Source organism: Pseudochaenichthys georgianus, unplaced genomic scaffold, assembly GCF_902827115.2.
Source record: "Pseudochaenichthys georgianus unplaced genomic scaffold, fPseGeo1.2 scaffold_570_arrow_ctg1, whole genome shotgun sequence".
Classification (NCBI taxonomy): domain Eukaryota; kingdom Metazoa; phylum Chordata; class Actinopteri; order Perciformes; family Channichthyidae; genus Pseudochaenichthys; species Pseudochaenichthys georgianus.
In genome coordinates this window covers 40,288-65,000 of record NW_027263131.1, presented here as the reverse complement: position 1 = coordinate 65,000, position 24,713 = coordinate 40,288, and the positions used below count along the sequence as shown (strand labels likewise).

Sequence of the window (24,713 nt, the reverse complement as noted above, 5' to 3'; positions counted from 1 at the left end):
TTTGATTTCTACTCCGGAGAGTGTGTGGCCACCATGTTCGGGCACTCCGGTCAGTAGTGTGTGTGTGTGTGTGTGTGTGTGTGTGTGTGTGTGTGTGTGTGTGTGTGTGTGTGCGTGCGTGTAGTCTTGCAGGTTCTCTGCTCAGTGAAATAGTAAATACACACACACACACACACACACACACTGAGAGCATCCTGTCCGTCCGGTTGTCCCTGTCTGTTTGTCCCTGCAGGGCTTCCATCCATCTGTCAGCAGCTTCAGTCAGCCTGTAAAAACTCCCACAATGCTTTGAGCTGTGTGTGTGTGTGTGTGTGTGTGTGTGTGCGTGCGTGCGCGTGTGTGTGTGTGTGTGTGTGTGTGTGTGTGTGTGTGTGTGTGAATAAATATGTTCTTGTAAGTGTGTCTTTATGAGTGGTTTAGTAACGTTTTTCACACACATGTTCTTGTCCCTCAGAGATAGTGACGGGTCTGAAGTTCACCAGTGACTGCAGACACCTGATCACAGTGTCTGGAGACAGGTACGCCTCAACACACACACATGTTCACGACACAGTAAACTGAGTGTGTGTGTGTGTGTTAACTTCAGACGGATTGATCCTCATGAAAACTGTCTTTATTTATTTATTTATTTAATGTGATTTAATTGAAAACCTGTGTGTGTGCGTGTGCATGTGCGTGTGTGCGCGTGTGTGTGTGTGTGCGTGTGTGTGTGTGTGCGTGTGTGTGTGCGTGTGCGCGTGTGTGTGTGTGTGTGTGTGTGTGTGTGTGTGTGTGTGCAGCTGTATCTTCGTGTGGCGTCTCTGTCCAGAGTTGACCATCCGGATGAGGCAGCGACTCGCCGACCTCCGACCTCCCAGCAGTGTTCAGATCTCCCAGAATGCACCTCAGCAGAAAGTGGCGAACCTCGGGTAAATGTTTGGCTTGTTTCACAGCTGCTGGTCATTTCAAACAACACTAGCCTCCATCAAGGAATACGAAAAGTAGTCATAGTACAGCATTTAAATATAGAAGTCATAGCGTATGTTAATTAAACATAATTGGCATCAAAACTCTTTAAGTTAGGAGGAGGAAGGACATATTAAAATACATTTAAATTTTATTTATGATATGTTTGTGTTTGCAGCAGGGAGGCGCCGTCTCCTCGAGTCGTCACCATGTCGTCTGACAGCGATAAGGAGGAGGAAGAGGAGGATGAGGAAGAGCGTGGCGTTCCTTATAAAGTCACAGCAGGGTGCCTGGAGGAAGAGGAGGAGACAGGTGTGTGTACATGGTAACACAAGATCACATCTCCCAAACATAATATGGACTATAAACCTTAAAGGAGACGTGGCCATTTCCACTGATCATAATTCCATTGCCCAACGGTCTGTTATCAGCCTGCAGCCAGGGAGGAGAGATCAGCTGAGCTGCCTGCACTGAGTGTGTGAGGAAGTCCGTGGATTGGTCAATTTGGACCAATCAGCCTGGTCATAGTTCTGGGCGTGGCTACTGGGTATCCCTACATAGCGATACCAGGAAGTAAACAATGGAAAATGAGAAATGTCCAGCGAGGCGTTCTGGGGCAGCACAGACGGGTCTTCTCTGAGTCACGGAGCGTCCACACTACAGCTTCAAAAAAAGCTTGGAGCTGGGCGTGTCTGACAGCTTGGGGATTTTATTCAAGCAACGCGGCCAACAACCAATCACATGAATCTCCCGCCCCCGACATACAAAGCAAAAACCCCCGGGGACTTTATGCGAGCAATATATATATATATATATAAACTCCCCAAACAGGCGAAAACCTACCAGTTTCCCCCACTGTCTCTGCCACCTCCCTCCATGCCTGGTTCCTCCGGTTTGTATCCCGGGAGGTGAAGAGGGTCTGGTCAAACAAAACCGGGTGATATGCTACGGCGATAGTTAGTTTCTCCTCAGACTTTTTTTTTAAATATAGAAATGAACGGCGGGATATCTCTCCCAGCTTAGACGCGGTTTGATTGGCTACGGCTTCAGCTGTCAGGTTTTGGGAAACGGGATTTGATTGGCTGGCGCTGGCTACTCCAGCGTCTCCGGCGGACCGCTCTGGTACCCACAATTCAGTTTGGCGAAAAAGCGAGGCAACGTAACGTCACCCCGTTCAAAGTGAATGGGCAGCTTGGAGCTGTCGACGCTGTAGTGTGGACGGGCCGTTACGCAGCGTCCACACTACAGCTCCAAAAATAGCTTGGAGCTGGGCGTGTCTGGAGCTTGGGGATTTTATTCAAGCAACACGACCAACAACCAATCACATGAATCTCCCGCCCCCGACATACAAAGCAAAAACCCCCGGGGATTTTATGCGAGCAATATATATATAAACTCCCCAAACAGGCGAAAACCTACCAGTTCCCCCCACTGTCTCTGCCACCTCCCTCCATGCTGGTTCCTCCGGTTTGTATCCCGGGAGGTGAAGAGGGTCTGGTCATACAAAACCGGGTGATTGCTACGGTGATAGTTAGTTTCTCCTCCGACTTTTTTTGAAATATAGAAATGAACGGCGGGATATCTCTCCCAGCTTAGACGCGGTTTGATTGGCTGGCGCTTCAGCTGTCAGATTTTGGGAAACGGGATTTGATTGGCTGGCGCTGGCTACTCCGGCGTCCAGGCGACCAGAAGTTGAACAATATTCAACTTCTGGTCGCCTGGGTCGCCTGAGACGCCTCGCTCTGCTACCCACAATTCAGTTCGGCGAAAAAGCGCGGCTACGTGACGTCACCCCATTGAAAGTGAATGGGCAGCTTGGAGCAGCTTGGAGCTTTCGACGCTGTAGTGTAGACGGGCCGTTAGAGCTTTACTCGCTACAGGCTGCACTTTGAGGGTTTTGACTCTGCAGAGCGTTCACATGCAGAACAAGCTTCATTACAACAAGGGGACGGGTCAGAACCGGAAGAGCACGACATGAGACCTTAAATACAATTAAATGTGTTGATCATCCAAAAGTGTTGGTGTGAGGAAGAGAACCAACACGCATGATGGAACATTAAGAGTTTACCAAATCGTGTTTTCCCTGCAGAAATGTCCGATGAGCAGTTTGCCTCGCAGCGCGGCAGAGACGGCAAGGTCAGTGCAACATTAGAGATTTACAGTCTTTAATATTTCTTATTTCTACATCAACATGTGTCCCCTCTTCTTCATGTCTCTTCTTCATCAACATGTGTCCCCTCTTCTTCATGTCTCTTCTACATCAACATGTGTCCCCTCTTCTTCATGTCTCTTCTTCATCAACATGTGTCCCCTCTTCTTCATGTCTCTTCTTCATCAACATGTGTCCCCTCTTCTTCATGTCTCTTCTACATCAACATGTGTCCCCTCTTCTTCATGTCTCTTCTTCATCAACATGTGTCCCCTCTTCTTCATGTCTCTTCTACATCAACATGTGTCCCCTGTTCTTCATGTCTCTTCTACATCAACATGTGTCCCCTGTTCTTCATGTCTCTTCTACATCAACATGTGTCCCCTGTTCTTCATGTCTCTTCTACATCAACATGTGTCCCCTCTTCTCCATGTCTCTTCTCAACATGTGTCCCCTCTTCTTCATGTCTCTTCTACATCAACATGTGTCCCCTCTTCTTCATGTCTCTTCTACATCAACATGTGTCCCCTCTTCTCCATGTTTCTTCTACATCAACATGTGTCCCCTCTTCTCCATGTCTCTTCTCAACATGTGTCCCCTCTTCTTCATGTCTCTTCTACATCAACATGTGTCCCCTCTTCTTCATGTTTCTTCTCCATAAACATGTGTCCCCTCTTCTTCATGTTTCTTCTCCATAAACATGTGTCCCCTCTTCTTCATGTCTCTTCTACATCAACATGTGTCCCCTCTTCTCCATGTCTCTTCTCAACATGTGTCCCCTCTTCTTCATGTCTCTTCTACATCAACATGTGTCCCCTCTTCTCCATGTCTCTTCTACATCAACATGTGTCCCCTCTTCTTCACGTCTCTTCTACATCAACATGTGTCCCCTCTTCTTCATGTCTCTTCTACATCAACATGTGTCCCCTCTTCTCCATGTCTCTTCTTCATCAGCATGTGTCCCCTCTTCTTCATGTCTCTTCTACATCAACATGTGTCCCCTCTTCCTCATGTCTCTTCTACATCAACATGTGTCCCCTCTTCTTCATGTCTCTTCTACATCAACATGTGTCCCCTCTTCTTCATGTCTCTTCTACATCAACATGTGTCCCCTCTTCCTCATGTCTCTTCTACATCAACATGTGTCCCCTCTTCTTCATGTCTCTTCTACATCACCATGTGTCCCCTCTTCTTCATGTCTCTTCTACATCAACATGTGTCCCCTCTTCTTCATGTCTCTTCTACATCAACATGTGTCCCCTCTTCTTCATGTCTCTTCTACATCAACATGTGTCCCCTCTTCTTCATGTCTCCTCTACATCAACATGTGTCCCCTCTTCTTCATGTCTCCTCTACATCAACATGTGTCCCCTCTTCTTCATGTCTCTTCTACATCAACATGTGTCCCCTCTTCTTCATGTCTCTTCTACATCAACATGTGTCCCCTCTTCTTCATGTTTCTTCTCCATAAACATGTGTCCCCTCTTCTTCATGTTTCTTCTCCATAAACATGTGTCCCCTCTTCTTCATGTCTCTTCTACATCAACATGTGTCCCCTCTTCTCCATGTCTCTTCTCAACATGTGTCCCCTCTTCTTCATGTCTCTTCTACATCAACATGTGTCCCCTCTTCTTCATGTCTCTTCTACATCAACATGTGTCCCCTCTTCTTCATGTCTCTTCTACATCAACATGTGTCCCCTCTTCTTCACGTCTCTTCTACATCAACATGTGTCCCCTCTTCTTCATGTCTCTTCTACATCAACATGTGTCCCCTCTTCTCCATGTCTCTTCTTCATCAGCATGTGTCCCCTCTTCTTCATGTCTCTTCTACATCAACATGTGTCCCCTCTTCCTCATGTCTCTTCTACATCAACATGTGTCCCCTCTTCTTCATGTCTCTTCTACATCAACATGTGTCCCCTCTTCTTCATGTCTCTTCTACATCAACATGTGTCCCCTCTTCTTCATGTCTCTTCTACATCAACATGTGTCCCCTCTTCTTCATGTCTCTTCTACATCAACATGTGTCCCCTCTTCTTCATGTCTCCTCTACATCAACATGTGTCCCCTCTTCTTCATGTCTCCTCTACATCAACATGTGTCCCCTCTTCGTCATGTCTCCTCTACATCAACATGTGTCCCCTCTTCTTCATGTCTCTTCTACATCAACATGTGTCCCCTCTTCTTCATGTCTCTTCTACATCAACATGTGTCCCCTCTTCTTCATGTCTCCTCTACATCAACATGTGTCCCCTCTTCTTCATGTCTCCTCTACATCAACATGTGTCCCCTCTTCTTCATGTCTCCTCTACATCAACATGTGTCCCCTCTTCTTCATGTCTCTTCTACATCAACATGTGTCCCCTCTTCTTCATGTCTCTTCTACATCAACATGTGTCCCCTCTGTGGAAAGAGACTCTGAAAGTTTCAGGAACAAAGTTTCTCTCTCTTTTTGATCCATTTCTATAAAAACCTGTCTGAAAATGAGCCGATCAGATTTTGGCCACTTTATGATGTCATAACGATGTGTTGTCTTGTGTAGCCATTAGCCAATCAGCAGCCAAGGTACCCCCCCCCCCCCCCCCCTTATCCCCTGAATCTCCTCTAGAGCTCCATTGAGTTCTTTGTAACCAAATGTCTCTCAGAGGGGCGTGGGGAGGGGCTCCTTATTTTCATCTAAAGTAACAGACAGAGAATCAGCACTTTGGAAACAGGGCTGAAACAGAGGGGATTATGGGTAATGCTGCAATGTTCTGTTTGGTGTTTCAGCCAATCAGAGACAGGCTCTGTATATATCTGAGACCTGGAATGTATGGATGATTGTGTTCTCTGTATTTGGGGTTCTTCAGGAGGATTGTGGGAGTCGCCTCCCTCGCCGGCGCTGGTCCCGCAGGACGGTGGGAGACGGGGTCCTGATGGTGAAGTCCATGCTGGACCTGAGGCTGCTGGACTCGTTCTGCCCCGAGAAACAGGAGCAGGAGGTAAAACGTTGTTGTTTTTCACATGCCTCTACTTAACGCCTATAAAGTAAAACGAGCTGCTTATCGATATACATAACTTTAGCTTTAGGGCAAAGTGAGAGTTAACCTGACCGTGTGTCTGTGTAACCCAGGGGAAGACGCGCCCTCTGGATGTTAGCCCCTCCCCCTGCACTAAGAGGCGGAGCCCAGGTGTGGAGGCGGGGCTTCACAGGGCCAATCAAGAGCTGGGGAGCACCGTCAGTCTGCAGGTCCCGTCTGCATGGGTGAGAACAGGCAACATCTAACTTTAAGATGTACTTACAAGCTTGTTCTGGGGCTAGTCACGTAACAACAGGAAGAAAGGCTTTCTTGTGATATCTTGTTTCATCAGTTACTTCATCACTTCTTTGGTATTATTATTTACATTTGTATTCTATTTTATCTTTATTTTTAACTTGTGGGAATCCTGTTTTTCCCTCTGACCCTGTTGCTGCTATAAACGCCTGCATTTACCCAAGGGGATAAATAAAGTTCCATCTTATCTTAAAACATTTTATCACAAGTATCTCCGCCGCATGCTCAGATCAATGACCTTGTGTCTGATTCTGTCTGAAGGCTGAGGGCAGTGAGGCAAGGACCAATCAGAGGCCAGACTTTATCCAGCTGTCCAATCAGAGCCCAGACATGGAGGCTGTGGTTCTGTATCCCGACCAATGGGAGGACAGAGTGAGCCTGGCAGGAAGGTAGGAATGTTTCCTGATTTCATCCTCAGCACACTTTTACAAATCAAATACTTTGTACTTTTAGTATCGACTGCAGCTGCCCTTATAAAGTAGATGCTGTTGCATGCTGGGACCTCATTCCTCATAGTAACCCTGTCAGAGGATTGTTAGTCTGAAAAAAGCCAAACATGCATGCTTGCACGTGCACAAATGTGACAGGATACAGTTGGACATCCTGGTATTTTTATTATTGGGAGAAAAAAATATATAATTTTCGGATGTGTTAAAAGTGTTGTAGTATGAGTATTGGAACGTACACATTAAAGGTCACCTATTATGCAAAATCCACCTCTTCATGTCTCTTCTACATCACCCCCCCCCCCCCCCCCCCCTTATCACCCGAATCTCCTCTAGAGCTCCATTGAGTTCTTTGTACCCAAATGTCTCTCAGAGGGGCGTGGGGAGGGGCTCCTTGTTTTCATCTGAAGTAACAGACAGAGAATCAGCACTTTGGAAACAGGGCTGAAACAGAGGGGATTATGGGTAATCCTGCAATGATCTGCTTGGTGTTTCAGCCAATCAGAGACAGGCTCTGTATATATCTGAGACCTGGGATGTATTGATGAAAAACTGTTTACTCAGGGACCTTTAAAGTAAGCCCCGCCTCTTCCTGTCAGTGAGTTCCAGGTGAAGGAGGCGTGTCCTGCAGGTGAACGTCAGGACAAACCCAGTCCAGACAGCGGCTGCTCGTTGGGATTCAGCTCCAGACTGTCCAGTCCTGTGAGACCGGCAGGAGACGGTGAGACAGAGAGACAGAGAGACACAGAAACAAATCTTTAATTATGGCTAACAATGGTTTTCTCTCGGCTGAGGTAGGGACGTTGATTTATTGCTAACGGTGCGCTGAAAACAGATTTAGCGAAAAAAATATGATTTTACACTTTAGAAAAAGCAGATATTTCATATTTAAATCCAGTGCACCATTGTATCTGTTCTATTGGGTTGCTCTGTTGGAGGAGCAGGTGACCTCAGATTTTTTAAGCTTTGACTGCTGCTCTTTTAATAAGTTCATCTTAGGTCAGGATCTGCTGGTGAATTGATGTGTTTATCAACTCCTAATAACCGCATAATCATTTATTTTATTTTTATTATCATACATTTTACCTCCCTGTGTCTATGAACCTGATCAAATGTAATATTTTGCTGCATGTACCTTTTAAAGTTCTTAACAAACAATCTGAGGGGAACCTCTTGTTGTTAGTTTTTAACTTGTGATGTGTCCTTTTGTAAAGCACGTTGAGCTGCACGTGTTGTATTAAAAGTGCTGTATGAATAAAGCTTTATTATTATAATGGTAGTGGATGGCAACAAGCATCACTTTTGGATGGAAACCTGGCCAGAGACGATCAGATTCAGAAACACAGACAGACGTACAAAGATACAGACATTTCCTTTTCCTGTCACTTCCCTGATGTAATCGTTCGCATTCCGTCTTTTTCCTTCGTGTCCTCTCTCAGATTCGGAGCCCACGGAGCCTCTCAGTATGGATGGAAACTCCTCTGAGATGGAGATGGATGAGGATGAAGATGAGGGAGGAAGAAGAAGAAGAAGAGGAGAAGAAGAACAGGTCAAGGCCTCTCAGGTCGTCCCTCAGACTCCAGACCAGGAAACTTTCCTGAAGGAAAACTTCGGGACACTGGCCGACCTCTCGGGCTTAGGTAAATCAGGACACAACTCCACGAACAACACGAAATATTAACCCTGTCAGCACCTTATTTACTTTAGACTTTAGACTTGGACTTGTAATGGTCTCGAAGGACTTTAGATCTGGACTTGTAATGGTCTCGAAGGACTTTAGATCTGGACTTGTAATGGTCTCGAAGGACTTTAGATCTGGACTTGTAATGGTCTCGAAGGACTTTAGATCTGGACTTGTAATGGTCTCGAAGGACTTCAGATCTGGACTTGTAATGGTCTCGAAGGACTTTAGACCTGGACTTGTAACGGTCTCGAAGGACGTTAGACCTGGACTTGTAATGGCCTCGAAGGACTTTAGACCTGGACTTGTAATGGCCTCGAAGGACTTTAGACCTGGACTTGTAATGGCCTCGAAGGACGTTAGACCTGGACTTGTAATGGTCTCGAAGGACTTTAGATCTGGACTTGTAATGGTCTCGAAGGACTTTAGACCTGGACTTGTAATGGTCTCGAAGGACTTTAGATCTGGACTTGTAATGGTCTCGAAGGACTTTAGATCTGGACTTGTAATGGTCTCGAAGGACTTTAGATCTGGACTTGTAATGGTTTCGAAGGACTTTAGACCTGGACTTGTAATGGTCTCGAAGGACGTTAGACCTGGACTTGTAATGGCCTCGAAGGACTTTAGACCTGGACTTGTAATGGCCTCGAAGGACTTTAGACCTGGACTTGTAATGGCCTCGAAGGACGTTAGACCTGGACTTGTAATGGCCTCGAAGGACGTTAGACCTGGACTTGTAATGGCCTCGAAGGACGTTAGACCTGGACTTGTAATGGCCTCGAAGGACTTTAGATCTGGACTTGTAATGGTCCTCGAAGGACGTTAGACCTGGACTTGTAATGGCCTCAAGGACTTTAGACCTGGACTTGTAATGGTCTCGAAGGACTTTAGACCTGGACTTGTAATGGTCTCGAAGGACTTTAGACCTGGACTTGTAATGGTCTCGAAGGACTTTAGACCTGGACTTGTAATGGTCTCGAAGGACTTTAGACCTGGACTTGTAATGGTCTCGAAGGACTTTAGACCTGGACTTGTAATGGCCTCGAAGGACTTTAGACCTGGACTTGTAATGGCCTCGAAGGACGTTAGACCTGGACTTGTAATGGCCTCGAAGGACGTTAGACCTGGACTTGTAATGGCCTCGAAGGACGTTAGACCTGGACTTGTAATGGTCTCGAAGGACTTTAGATCTGGACTTGTAATGGCCTCGAAGGACTTTAGATCTGGACTTGTAATGGTCTCGAAGGACGTTAGACCTGGACTTGTAATGGCCTCAAAGGACTTTAGACCTGGACTTGTAATGGTCTCGAAGGACTTTAGACCTGGACTTGTAATGGTCTCGAAGGACTTTAGACCTGGACTTGTAATGGTCTCGAAGGACTTTAGACCTGGACTTGTAATGGTCTCGAAGGACTTTAGACCTGGACTTGTAATGGTCTCGAAGGACGTTAGACCTGGACTTGTAATGGCCTCGAAGGACTTTAGACCTGGACTTGTAATGGCCTCGAAGGACTTTAGACCTGGACTTGTAATGGTCTCGAAGGACGTTAGACCTGGACTTGTAATGGCCTCGAAGAACGTTAGACCTGGACTTGTAATGGCCTCGAAGGACTTTAGACCTGGACTTGTAATGTCCTCGAAGGACGTTAGACCTGGACTTGTAATGGCCTCGAAGGACTTTAGACCTGGACTTGTAATGGTCTCGAAGGACTTTAGACCTGGACTTGTAATGGTCTCGAAGGACTTTAGACCTGGACTTGTAATGGTCTCGAAGGACTTTAGACCTGGACTTGTAATGGCCTCGAAGGACTTTAGACCTGGACTTGTAATGGCCTCGAAGGACTTTAGACCTGGACTTGTAATGGTCTCGAAGGACTTTAGACCTGGACTTGTAATGGTCTCGAAGGACTTTAGACTTGAACTTGTAATGGTCTCGAAGGACTTTAGACCTGGACTTGTGGTTGTCTTGAAGATGTTTGATATTGACATCATTGTTTAGAAGGACTTTGGACTTGAGTTTTTAGTTGTCTTGAAGGGACTTTAGACTTGGACTTGTAATTGTCTCAAAGGACTTGAACTTCTGATTGTCTTGAAGGACTCACAATAAGGCGGTGTTTACACAAGAACGAAGCGGGTTGTATCCGCTACTTTTCTCTCACGTATAGCCCGTTCGTTCACAAGAGGCCATAACGGAACCGCGGAAACGGACCCCGCAAACGATAACGGGTCCCAAGGTGGATAGATCTGCCACCGGAACACTCTGGGGGGCCAAACGGCTCTGTGTGTACGCCCTTTACGATCACTTCCTGATAACGATGAAGCCATAGCCCCGCCTCTCCCACCTCTGCTGCTCACTGCTGTAGCATGCTCAGTAGCTACTGGCTACTGAGCATGCTACAGATGTTAGTGCAACATCTACAGCTCCTCTACCACGACCATCAGCAACAAGTGGACATGGAGATGAACTACATGTTGCTAAATCCACCGCGGGGCATAAACAGAAGGGAAACCATGGCAACTATGCTTGGAGGTCTTCTTTGCTGCTTTTGGTGTATTTTGTGGCGAAAGTACAGCGCCACCTACAGGCCCGGCACATGTACTACAGCGTTTCCAGTGGTCTCGTGTGAACGGACACGTTAAATGAGCCGAATGCGTGTGAACGGAAGACTTTTTTGAAAACGAATTTGGTGCGCAAACGTTACCGTGTAAATGGGGTCTAAGACTCAGACTTGTATTTATAATTGTTTTGGCCCGTAAGACTTGGGTTGAAGACTTTCCTTTGACTCGACATGTGGTGAACTTTGATCGTTGTAGTCCTGACAGAGCTGAACTTTAACGGACAGGAAGCCAAGATTGTGATGTTTTCTGGTGTGTTTTCCGTAGGGAGTCCCAGCAGGGCGTCTCACAGCTCCAGCGAGAGCCTCAGCATCTCCTCCAGGTTCCTCTCCCAGAACCCAGCTGGAAGGTAAAGCTGAAAGACGGTTGATCAAAAAAACATCTGGTCCTTCGTCTGGTCTGTTGTGTTTCTGATGAAAAGTCTTTTATCTCCCCCGCAGCCGGACTGTGCTTCCTCTCCCGTCTCGAGGAGGAGGATCGGAGGCGAAAGCCCGTCCTCTGGTCTCAGAAGTCCGACCTTTAATGGAGGAGACCCGGACCCAGGACAGGAAGTTATCATGGAACCAGGACCAGAACCAGAACCTCAATCAGGACCAAACCTTTTCAACTAAGGACCAGAAACAGAACCTCAATCAGGACCAAACCTTTTCAACTAAGGACCAGAAGCAGAACCTCAATCAGGACCAAACCTTTTCAACTAAGGACCAGAAGCAGAACCTCAATCAGGACCAAACCTTTTCAACTAAGGACCAGAAACAGAACCTCAATCAAGACCAAACGCAGGACAACATCCAGCCGGGTAAAGATCAGCTCCAGAACCGGGTCGAGCAGGAGATCTCTTCGAACCAGAGACCCTCACCACAGAAGAAGAAGGTCCAGACCTCGGGGGAGTGCCGGAGGAACCTCGGCCCGACAGCCAGAGCCGCCGTCTCTCATCTGAACTCCTCACCTGGACTCAGGAAGGCTCAGTCGGTCCAGAGTCTGCTCACCGACACGGGTACTCTACAAAAACTCAAAATCAAGTATATTTCTCTAATACCTAGTCAGAATATGTCTTTCACCCTGATATAAGACATAATAACTTCACGCAACATTTCCTGATTCTGGTCAAATATAGTAAAATAAGTTTTCTCCCAGATATTTACAAGATCTGATTTATCTAAATATCCCGTCTTCAAGCAACATCCCACTCGTTCTATTGGCAGATGTTTGGACTTATTTAAAGTGAAACACCTTGTTTTCATTATTGTTTAATTATCGTTTTTGGAGCAGCATTTTTTCCAGTGTAGGACAGTCAAGAAACCCAAGTGAAGGTTTCTTTGAGGTACTCGTGAGTCAGTGACCTCTACAATGACTGAAGGGCAGCAGAACTCACCTAATCTTGAGGAACAGAGAACTGGAACACAAGCTAAGCTACTTCTGTGAGAGAGAATCTTTGTTCCTGAAACTTTTAGAGTCTCTTTCCACAGAGGGGACACTTGTTGATGTAGAAGAGACATGGAGAAGAGGGGACACATGTTGATGTAGAAGAGACATGGAGAAGAGGGGACACTTGTTGATGTAGAAGAGACATGGAGAAGAGACGACACATGTTGATGTAGAAGAGACATGGAGAAGAGGGGACACTTGTTGATGTAGAAGAGACATGGAGAAGAGGGGACACATGTTGATGTAGAAGAGACATGGAGAAGAGGGGACACATGTTGATGTAGAAGAGACGTGAAGAAGAGGGGACACATGTTGATGTAGAAGAGACATGGAGAAGAGGGGACACATGTTGATGTAGAAGAGACATGGAGAAGAGGGGACACATGTTGATGTAGAAGAGACGTGAAGAAGAGGGGACACATGTTGATGTAGAAGAGACATGGAGAAGAGGGGACACATGTTGATGTAGAAGAGACATGAAGAAGAGGGGACACATGTTGATGTAGAAGAGACATGGAGAAGAGGGGACACATGTTGATGTAGAAGAGACATGAGAAGAGGGGACACATGTTGATGTAGAAGAGACATGGAGAAGAGGGGACACATGTTGATGTAGAAGAGACATGAAGAAGAGGGGACACATGTTGATGTAGAAGAGACATGGAGAAGAGGGGACACATGTTGATGTAGAAGAGACATGGAGAAGAGGGGACACATGTTGATGTAGAAGAGACATGGAGAAGAGGGGACACATGTTGATGTAGAAGAGACATGAAGAAGAGAGGACACATGTTGATGTAGAAGAGACATGAAGAAGAGGGGACACGTGTTGATGTAGAAGAGACATGAAGAAGAGGGGACACATGTTGATGTAGAAGAGACGTGAAGAAGAGGGGACACATGTTGATGTAGAAGAGACGTGAAGAAGAGGGGACACATGTTGATGTAGAAGAGACATGGAGAAGAGGGGACACATGTTGATGTAGAAGAGACATGAAGAAGAGGGGACACATGTTGATGTAGAATAGACATGGAGAAGAGGGGACACATGTAGATGTTGAAGAGACATGAAGAAGAGGGGACACATGTTGATGTAGAAGAGACATGAAGAAGAGGGGACACATGTTGATGTAGAAGAGACATGAAGAAGAGGGGACACATGTTGATGTAGAAGAGACATGAAGAAGAGGGGACACGTGTTGATGTAGAAGAGACATGAAGAAGAGGGGACACGTGTTGATGTAGAAGAGACATGTAGAAGAGGGGACACATGTTGATGTAGAAGAGACATGAAGAAGAGGATTTTGCATGACAGGTGACCTTTAAGGATCTAAATAACACTCCTTCTCCCTCTCTCTCTTCAGGTGACTCCCTCCTCTCCCCCTGCAGAGACCTCGCCCCTCTGAAGCTCCTCCCCCTCCAGCGTCCCACCACCCTCCCTTCCTCCCCCAGACGTCCTCCATCTTTACCCTCCACCCTCCAGAGACCCAACCCCACCTCCCCTAAATCCCCCAAATCCCCTCTTCAGGAACACGCCCCCACCTCCTTCTCCTCCTTCTCTCCAGCTCCTTCTCCCTTTCCTTCTGCCTTCGCCACCCCGAGGAAATCTTCATCCCCCGCCCCCTCCTCCTCTTCCTCCTCCTCTGCGTTGACGTCTTCGCTCCTACATGAGTCCGACCACCAGCTCCATGGCGAAAATGTCTCGCTCCATTTCTATCGGCGATGGCCTCAACGTCCCTGAAAATGGCGATGAAGACCCCTCAGTAACTTCCTCTTCCTCCTCTTCTCAAATCAAAGACACTCCTCCTCCTCTTCCTCCTCCTCTTCTTGTTGCCGTGGTTCCCTCAAACGCAGCTTTGGCCACGCCTCCTCACGCCGCCGTCGTTCCCGTCGTCGTCGTCGCCTCCTCGTCTCTGGGTAACCAAATGAAAATCAAATCAAACTTTATTTGTATAACCCAATATCACAAAACAACCATTTGTCTCAGTGGGATTTACAGATTAAAACAACAACAACAACAACAACAACAACAACAACAACAACATTGTATATGGTGGAGTTACAGGAAAATTAGAAGAAAAGATAGTGTGTGGAATACAAATAGAAATAAAACAAAATAAAATAATATTAAACAAAAGACAATAAAATTACCATAACAATAAAATAAAATGAATACCATAACATGCAGCTCTACCTGAAGGCTTTGTTAAAAACGTAGCGGTGGCAATTACCGTCATCTCATGTGGTCGTGCCCAGGGCTGCTCAATTAATCGTATTTTAATCGCAATTACGATTTTGGCTTGCAACGATTATGAAAACAACATAATCGAAATAAAACGATTATTTTTTTATTTTTTTTATTATTATTTTTGTATTGGTCTTTTTCAAAGTAAATGGATAATCGTTTTTAATAATCCTGATATCAATTATTGACCCAAATAATCGAGATTATGATTGTTGCAATAATCGAGCAAAAACTCGAGCCCTAAAATGATATATGTTTGGGAGTCAATGCAAAGTGAGATCAGAAAAGTGTGGCATAGATTTACCTTCTAACTTATGCAGCTGTGTCCTCGGATCAGATTTAAATCACGAACGTCGACATTATATTTTTGGCATCGCTCACAATCCTCCAGAAATGGTTGGATGAAGATCCGCCTAATCTTTTGTTATGGTTTCAAACACTGATGTGTGTCCTGCCATCGGAGCGGCGAGGAACTCTGGGTGAGTTTCTTAGAGACGAGTGTCCGGTTGCACCGAACATGAAGGACGAAGGGTTCTGACTGGGGGCTTGAATACAACACGATAAACTCACATGAGTGCCAGGTTGCTACTGCTGCTGTTTGTGTCGTTGTTTGAGGTTATTGTTTCGTGAGTTCTTTTAAGTTTGGTTCTGTTGTCCCTAATGTTGTTTTGTGTTGTATGTATTAGGGATGGGAACGATGAATCGAATATTCGAAATTATTCAGGTATTCGAATGAGTTATGAATATTTATATATTTTTAATTTTTTTGGGAGGGGTGCCTAAGTTGATTACATATTACCAAATGGAATAATTCAATGTATACGACATTCTCTCTCTCTCTCTCTCTCTCTCTCTCTCTCTCTCTCTCTCTCTCTCTCTCTCTCTCTCTCTCTCTCTCTCTCTCTCTCTCTCTCTCTCTCTCTCTCTCTCTCTCTCTCTCTCTCTCGGTTATACTTCACTCGCGTTTATGTCCAGATCCAGCTAATGATATGGCTGCTGCCCCTCCCTACTCACAGATCACGCAGACTCAAACCTCATCTTATCCCAAATCTCCCCTCAGTAGACATGCTCATATTCTGAAACAAGAATGAGTATTGAATAGCTGCATTCTGGGCATAGGCCATGTTACAGGTTGTTGTTGATCCCTGTTGTCACGGGTTACGTTACCCTAACCCGTTATGTTGTTCGTGTTTGATCCCTCTTTCATTTAAAAACCAAGTTATGTTTTAAGCATGAAAGCTGTAGGCCTATAGCTGTCAACTGTTCAATACATTCGACTTGGTTTCTATACTTATTTAAACATGTATTTATTTATTTTTCAAAATGTATTATTATTATTTATTTTTTGTAAATATTTTTCCCACATTTTTTTTTCTTAGGCTATGTACACTTCGGTTAACCGTTTTTTGGGGGTCGAATGTTCGTATGTATACAAATATTGAAAGAGAAAAATGTAGGTCTTCAACGTACTCTTTACAGTTGGTACTCTCTCTCTGATTAACACAGGAGCCCCTCCTCCCTCTCGGGGTCTCCAGGCTCGAGTCCCAGGAGGCAACAGACCCTTACCGGACAAGCCTTCGCTGGCCATCTTATCTTCCTCCTTGTCTTCTTCCTCGTCTTCTTCCTCTTCTTCCTCGTCTTCCTCGTCGCGGCCTCCTCCCGTCTCCGTCTCCCCGCTGACTCCTCTCCCTTCGACACAGCAGGAGGCGGAGCTTCAGACTCCAGGAAGCAGCAGCGTGGAGCCGAGAGATGACGAAGGTTTGGACTCTCATCCTCTTCCTCCTTTAACCCCTCACCTTCATCCTCTTCCTCCTCATCACCCTCCTCCTTTCATCCTACGTCTGAGCTCCACCCCTCACCTTCATCCTCCTCTTCATCACTCTTCCTCTCGTTCTGTACGGACGGGTGAGACGTGTCCACTTTTTCTTCCACTGCATTTCACTTTTCTTTTTCACTCCCTCGATACATATTTAACCTTCAAGCACATCTACTTCTCTGTATTCAGATCAGCCAATCAGTGTGGAGACCTGCAGAGCTCTGACCAATGAGCTGCAGAGCTGCTTCAAGAGAGCCACACACCTGTACAGGAAGGTGAGTCTGTCATCAAGCTGTTTTTCAGAGTCAAAGTTTACTTTCAGCTGAGGGAAGGCTATTTGCAAACTCAAGTTATTGTCACCATGTTTGGTCTATAGCAGAGGTTCCCAACCTGGGGGGCGCCAGGCCTCAGATGATTTGAGGCCAAATATCATATTTAGACTTAGTTTTTAGTTTTTTTACATATAATTGTAACGCAATACATGATTGTCACTAAAAGCCTTGTTTCTACAGTACAATAAAATATAAAAAATAGTTGATTAATTAATTTGAATAAAAATTGAAGTTAGTATTAAAGGCATCAAAGACAGAAATGTATAATTCTTTCTTTAATAGAAATGTTTCTTCCGCCCGTAAAGTGTCCAAACCGGGCTTTTCTGGATAAGCGCATTTTTAAAACATAGTCATTGGCCATGCCGGCTTCAGTTGGATTATTCGTCACAGTTGCTCCGATCAGATCGGTCTCCTCCATTTTGTAGATTATTCACGACTTTTGAATCCACATGAACACATCGGCAAAATCCGGCTTACTTTGAGCATGTGTTTTAAACAGTTTAATCCCTTTGTGAATTGCTTCCACTTGCGCCGTCCTTTAATTTCTTCATACAGCGGGAATCCAAATGAAATAATCCTGAGTCCAATAACCATCAAAGTCGCTCCAATAGTGCTCCTTGATTACGCTCTCATCCTCCTTTAACAACATACTTCACATTCATCCAGTTTGTGACAGTAGTTGTAGCATTTTTGAGACTTTTAAACTTTAATTACCGCTGTTGCGCCCCCTATAGGATTTACCCGATGGAAAATAAAGCTTTGAATGTCTGTACTATTTTATGATGTAATTACCCTAAATAAAAAAATCAATAAAGGAAAGAATAATCCTCAAACAAAACCCTGAATTCGAATAAAGTTATTAATTGGGTTAAATTAGTTTTATCTTAATTAAATCCACATTCTTCAATGACCTGCAACTCCAGAATTCTTTTTTCTCGATTTTAGTTCTGCATATATTATTATGTTCACTCTTGATTCTCACCTGTCTCTCTCTCCTCCAGGTGAGAGGCTCCTCCTGCGATGGCCCCGCCCCCCACCAGCAGCAGATGGCCGTCGTCCTATCAGAAGCCTTCCAGACCATGAGGGCGGAGCTTGACTGTCTGCCGCTCGCCGCGGTAGAGGGGGGGTTGGGGAGCGTTGGGGGGGGAGAAGATGGCCGCTCTGCTGGAGGAATATTCTCTTCTGCTGCTGCAGGCCGTGAACAGGAGGATCAACAACTGAACACTACTCTTCATCGCCTACTCTTCATCATCTTCACTACCTATTCTTCCTAATACTTGTTCCCATTTTACTTCCATCTTTCTTTCCCTATTTTCTGCTTCCTCTCTTCTTCGGTTATTTTTAATTTCCTCGCTCCTCGGGCTCGGTGTCACCGGAAGTTGATTTGTCTGCGCCATCTTGAGTACCGTCCCAGTGGCCGTATTTGTGCCGGAGGATCGAAGAGCGATAACGGAGGAGCGATAATCGAGGAACTACCAGACCATCCTCCAGTGAAATCCTCAGACACTCGCCCCGCCCCCTTACTGTGTATCGCTCACTGATTGGACGATGCAGCGCATGCACTGATCTGGCTGCTGTCAGACGATCAGCTGTGCGGCGTCATCACAAACGGACGTCGCTTCACGTGGCGCTCCGGAGGAAAGGACGTCCCATTGCTCTTAAAACTAATTTCCCTGCTTCTCGTGGTTTCCTTGCGTCTCTCCGTGCTTCCCTGGTGGGAGGGACTAGTCGCAGGGAAAGGACGCAAGTGAGGGACGCAAGGATTCCATTTAACCGAAGTGAGATGCAGCTTCTGTCTCCTACTTCTCTTCCCTTAGTCTTCCTCCTCCTTTAGCCCCTACTTCCTCCTCATCCTCACCGATGAATGATCTGAAGCCATTTAGCTTTTCGCTCAACTTGTATTCCTTATATTATTATTTTTCTCATTTCTTTGCCTCTTCTTTATTTATTCATTTATTTAACAGGGACAGTGCACATTAATCAAATGTTAGCCAAGAGTCTATTTTCCATCTGTAGTCCCTGGACAGATGTTGTAAGTCAACCGAAAGACACATTTCATTTTAAACAAGTAAATACAATCAAATAAAGACATGCAACATACAGTGCTGGAAATCTACTAAAACATAACGGAACAAAACAACTTCATCGATTCTTCCTCACTTTAACATTTCCTCTCCTCCTCCTCCTTCTTCTAATGCTCTTCCTCCTCCTCTTCTCCTTACCTCCTCGTCGTCACAGATGAAGGATCTGAAGCCATTTTGTTTTTCGTCTGGGCTTTTTATTCCTTTTTGTATTGGTATGCAAGAATCTCTCTGGTCTTAAAGGACACGTCGAATCACTTTAAAGTTTTTTAGAAACTGACGTTTTTATCGAGTTGTTTTTTAAAGACATTTCTGCGACTGAATCGTGGACATTTTTCCTTTTTCATTCCCATCGTTTGGATTATTGTTGTAGAAACATTGATGTTAGACTGCAGAGACTTTTCAAAGGAGCAAACAGCAATACGAGATGTTTTTATCACAGTTTGATGTACATTTCCTTTCCTGAATTCACTTGAACCTTACACGCTGAATTCAAGTACGATTTATAGTTTGTATTTATTGTGTTGATGTTGCATCTTACCGGTCAGACTGCTGAACACTGACTGGCTCTTTCTTCTTCTCACACTGACCACCATGTTTTTCCAAAATCATGGATTTTTTTTTTCTAATTGTTTGTTAGAGAAACACTTTTAGGGCTTGTTGGGTTTACATTTGGGGTGAAACTTTTTCACTAACATACAAACAGGTCAAATGTTTTTTTGTCAATATGTAATAAAAGTTTGAGACTTATTAAGAGGTTTGTGTTTTTATGAAGGTTAACTTTTGTTATTACACGGCTTAGTCAAATGCTTGATTCTGATTGGTCGACAGACAGGAAGTAAACACTAAATGGAACAGCAGAAGAAGACAGGAAGTAAACACTAAAGGGAACAGCAGAAGAAGGCAGACAGGAAGTAAACACTAAAGGGAACAGCAGAAGACGACAGACAGGAAGTAAACACTAAAGGGAACAGCAGAAGAAGACAGACAGGAAGTTTAAACACTAAAAGGGAACAGCAGAAGAAGGGCAGACAGGAAAGTAACACTAAAGGGAACAGCAGAAGAAGACAGGAAGTAAACACTAAAGGGAACAGTAGAAGAAGACAGACAGGAAGTAAACACTAAAGGGAACAGCAGAAGAATACAGGAAGTAAACACTAAATGGAACAGCAGAAGAAGACAGACAGGAAGTAAACACTAAAGGGAACAGCAGAAGAAGAATACAGGAAGTAAACACTAAAGGGAACAGCAGAAGACAGGAAGTAAACACTAAAGGGAACAGCAGAAGAAGACAGACAGGAAGTAAACACTAAAGGGAACAGCAGAAGAAGACAGACAGGAAGTAAACACTAAAGGGAACAGCAGAAGAAGACAGGACAGGAAGTAAACACTAAAGGGAACAGCAGAAGAAGACAGACAGGAAGTAAACACTAAAGGGAACAGCAGAAGAAGGCAGACAGGAAGTAAACACTAAAGGGAACAGCAGAAGAAGGCAGACAGGAAGTGAAGAAGACAGGAAGTAAACACTAAAGGGAACAGTAGAAGAAGACAGACAGGAAGTAAACACTAAAGGGAACAGCAGAAGAAGACAGGAAGTAAACACTAAGGGAACAGTAGAAGAAGACAGACAGGAAGTAAACACTAAAGGGAACAGCAGAAGAATACAGGAAGTAAACACTAAATGGAACAGCAGAAGAAGACAGACAGGAAGTAAACACTAAAGGGAACAGCAGAAGAACACAGACAGGAAGTAAACACTAAAGGGAACAGCAGAAGGACAGGAAGTAAACACTAAAGGGAACAGCAGAAGAAGACAGACAGGAAGCAAACACTAAAGGGACACGCAAGAAGACAGACAGGAAGCAAACACTAAGGGAAACAGCAGAGACAGACAGGGAAGTAAACACTAAAGGGAACACAGAAGAAGCCAGACAGGAAGTAAACACTAAAGGGAACAGCAGAAGAAGACAGACAGGAAGTAAACACTAAAGGGAACAGCAGAAGAAGACAGACAGGAAGTAAACACTAAAGGGAACAGCAGAAAAGACAGACAGGAAGTAAACACTAAAGGGAACAGCAGAAGACAGACAGGAAGTAAACACTAAAGGGAACAGCAGAAGAAGACAGACAGGAAGTAAACACTAAAGGGAACAGCAGAAGACAGGAAGTAAACACTAAAGGGAACAGCAGAAGAAGACAGACAGGAGTAAACACTAAAGGGAACAGCAGAAGAAGACAGACAGGAAGTAAACACTAAAGGGAACAGCAGAAGAAGACAGACAGTAAACACTAAAGGGAACAGCAGAAGACAGACAGGAAGTAAACACTAAAGGGAAGCAGAAGAAGACAGACAGGAAGTAAACACTAAAGGGAACAGCAGAAGAAAGACAGGAAGTAAACACTAAAGGGAACAGCAGAAGAAGACAGAGGAGTAAACACTAAAGGGAACAGCAGAAGAAGACAGACAGGAAGTAAACACTAAAGGGAACAGCAGAAGAAGACGACAGGAAGTAACACTAAAGGGAACAGCAGAAGAAGACAGACAGGAGTAAACACTAAAGGGAACAGCAGAAGAAGACAGACAGGAAGTAAACACTAAAGGGAACAGCAGAAGAAGACAGACAGGAAGTAAACACTAAAGGGAACAGCAGAAGACAGACAGGAAGTAACACTAAAGGGAACAGCAGAAGACAGACAGGAAGTAAACACTAAAGGGAACAGCAGAAGACAGACAGGACGTAAAACACTAAAGGGAACAGCAGAAGAAGACAGACAGGAAGTAAACACTAAAGGGAACAGCAGAAGACAGACAGGAAGTAAACACTAAAGGGAACAGCAGAAGAAGACAGACAGGAAGTAAACACTAAAGGGAACAGCAGAAGAAGACAGACAGGAAGTAAACACTAAAGAGAACAGCAGAGAAGACAGACAGGAAGTAAACACTAAAGGGAACAGCAGAAGACAGACAGGAAGTAAACACTAAGGGAACAGCAGAATAAGACAGACAGGAAGTAAACACTAAAGGGAACAGCAGAAGAAGACAGACAGGAAGTAAACACTAAAGGGAACAGCAGAATAAAACAGACAGGAAGTAAACACTAAAGGGAACAGCAGAAGAAGACAGGAAGTAAACACTAAAGGGAACAGCAGAAGAAGACAGGAAGTAAGTAAACACTAAAGGGAACAGCAGAATAAAACAGACAGGAAGTAAACACTAAAGGGAACAGCAGAAGAAGACAGGAAGTAAACACTAAAGGGAACAGTAGAAGAAGACAGACAGGGAAGTAACAACTACAGGGAACAGAAGAAGAACACAGACAGGAAGTAACACTAAAGAGAACAGCAGAAAGACAGACAGGAAGTAAACACTAAAGGGAACAGCAGAAGAAGACAGACAGGAAGTAAACACTAAAGGGAAACCAGCAGAAGAAGACAGACAGGAAGTCAACACTAAAGGGAACAGCAGAAGAAGACAGACAGGAAGTAGTAAACACTAAAGGGGAACAGCAGAAGAAGACAGACAGGAAGTAAACACTAAAGGGAACAGCAGAAGAAGACAGACAGAAGTAAACACTAAAGGGAACAGCAGTGAGAAGAGAGGCAGGAAGTAACACTAAAGGGAATTTAAAGGTCCATGTCATGCTTTTCTGGTTAGTACCCGATCCCTTGTGTTATGTAGCTTTTTCTGCATGTGAACGGTCTGCCAGAGTCACAAACCCTCAAAGTGCACCCTGTAGTGAGTAAAAACTCCAACACAGAAAATACCTGTCTGTGCTGCCCCAGAACGCCTCGTTGGAGATTTATCTTTTTCAATTTTTTTCTTCCAGGAACCAAGTGACGTAACGACGACCCCTCCGTGGATTGGTCCAAATGGACCAATCCGTGGAGCCGTTACGTTACGTCCGCAGAGCCGTTACGTTAAGTCCGTGGATTGGTCCCAAATGGAGGCGAGGCTGGGTGTGTGTGTGTGTTCAGGCTGTGTTTCGCTCTGTTTCGCAGACGGCCACTGGGCTCACAGGGGAGGGGGGGGCAGGAGCTCCAATAAGCCGTGTAGGACAGAGAGTGAATACACAGACTATACAGAGATGCTGTGAGAAACCAATGAGATTTTGGAAAATTGCCACAATATAAATCTATTTGAGTAGACCTCAACAATGGAATTATGATCAGTAGAAATGGGACCTTTAAGTGGGGGGTCCACATTTGGGGACAGATTGAGGTGAAACTAACTTTTTCCCTATTAACAAACAGGTAAAAGTTCACAAAAAAAGCTAATTAAGATTTTTCTGTGTTTATGAACTTTTATTAGCTTCATAAATGTAACATGATTATTTTCCTGGGATCTTCAGAAGTTAGTCCATCCTTGTTGCAACCATAGGAAGTCTCTACCAAAATAAAAAGTCCAGTCTTCCAGCTCCGGTGAAGAAGTACCTGAAAGGATAGTTTATTTCCTGAGAAGATGTCTCACTCGTGCCCTGATCCTGGGTCTGTTCTGTCAGAGTGGGAACAGCAGGAAGCAGAGAAGATGCTGAAGTTTCGGGAGTCGTCGTAGAGTCGGTAGCTCGCCGGCAGACTGAGGCGAACGATGTCTCCCTCGTCAGCTGCAGAGCGATGCCATTGGACGTTGAAGCGTAGCCACCATGGTCGTTCAGCTCCAGGTTGAAGATGATTGGCCGGTCGTTTTTGTACAGGTAGAGACCCCTGTAACCCTTCAGGTAATCTGCAGCCGTGAAGCTGAAGAAGTAAAGTCTCTGACCGGAGCCGTAAACACACCTGAGAAACAAAGCAGTTTGACGTTAACACACAAGGAGGAGAGACGGTTTTAGATTTTCCGTATTCCTTTAAGCTTTATTGTAACATGTTCTATCAGGATCACGGTCTGAAGACTTTTCTGTTGTACCTTGGTATTCATGTTTTATTATCTCTGCTTTTTAATGAGTGTTATTAAATGCCATTTTAATATCTTTCTTTTCTTTTTCATTTCTGTAAAGCACTTTGAATTGCCTTGTGTTGAAAGGTGCCGTCTAAATAAACTTGCCTTGCCTTTAAGGACTTAAACCTTTGGTGAGGCAGCTTTTAGATATTTACATATAAAATACCTTATTGTATTTCAGTTTAAAATTGAATTCTCTCCTCAAATGTATTTTAAATTTCTCTATTTATTAGTATTTAGTTGAACATTTTATTTTGATGTTGTATTGTTATTTCAAGTTTTTTTCTTTTACTATAATTGTATTACTACATTATTTTTGTCTTATCGGTTACTTGTCTTATATTAGGCTTGTCAGTCAGCAGTGAACTCTAGTAACCTGTGTGAAAGGTGCTGTATAAATAATAAAGTTAGAAGCTCTGAACCACTGTATAGAAATTAACATTTGTTGTTCTTTACATAACGATCAGGTCTTTAAAGCGATGTGGTTTACCTGCTGTCTGGTTGTAGGCCTGGCCGATGTTGGTGATTGTTTTTGAGAAAATCAGCGTCCTCTCCTCGTTGAAAGGTCCGACTGATCCTGAATCAGTCAAACCGGCTGAGAACGCCACCTTCAGCTCACCTGGAGGAAGAAAAATCAATGATAAAATGATTTTCATAACAACATCATCAATTATAGAAAAAACAAGGCATTTGTTTTAGAATTGGTCAAACTTTTTACATCCAAA

At 44.5% G+C, this 24,713-nt stretch overlaps 2 protein-coding genes across 4 annotated transcripts in view; both read left to right on the top strand.

The window, feature by feature from the left end:
- Nucleotides 1-14,415, top strand: part of mapkbp1 (mitogen-activated protein kinase binding protein 1) — a 66,710-nt gene extending 52,295 nt beyond the window's left edge. For 2 of the 3 annotated variants that reach the window (XM_034079231.2, XM_034079227.2), the window contains 13 exons: nt 1-49; nt 455-518; nt 780-908; nt 1,124-1,257; nt 3,035-3,081; nt 5,946-6,077; nt 6,209-6,340; nt 6,672-6,799; nt 7,456-7,577; nt 8,296-8,496; nt 11,421-11,502; nt 11,594-12,150; nt 13,946-14,415. The exon at nt 1-49 is cut by the window's left edge and continues 63 nt beyond it. In XM_034079231.2, the coding sequence (XP_033935122.1) occupies nt 1-49; nt 455-518; nt 780-908; nt 1,124-1,257; nt 3,035-3,081; nt 5,946-6,077; nt 6,209-6,340; nt 6,672-6,799; nt 7,456-7,577; nt 8,296-8,496; nt 11,421-11,502; nt 11,594-12,150; nt 13,946-14,322 (2,154 nt within the window). In that variant the 3' untranslated portion in view covers nt 14,323-14,415. The remainder of the gene's footprint in view (nt 50-454; nt 519-779; nt 909-1,123; nt 1,258-3,034; nt 3,082-5,945; nt 6,078-6,208; nt 6,341-6,671; nt 6,800-7,455; nt 7,578-8,295; nt 8,497-11,420; nt 11,503-11,593; nt 12,151-13,945) is intronic. The other variant, XM_034079228.2, reaches the window with a different exon arrangement.
- Nucleotides 14,416-15,815: 1,400 nt separating this feature from the next.
- On the top strand, nt 15,816-19,678 carry LOC117443259 (uncharacterized). Its single transcript, XM_071202565.1, has 4 exons — nt 15,816-15,885; nt 16,333-16,731; nt 16,832-16,917; nt 17,976-19,678. Exons 1-4 carry the CDS (start codon nt 15,816-15,818, stop codon nt 18,246-18,248), a joined length of 828 nt encoding a protein of 275 aa, XP_071058666.1. The 3' UTR covers nt 18,249-19,678.
- The last annotated feature ends 5,035 nt before the right edge of the window (nt 19,679-24,713 follow it).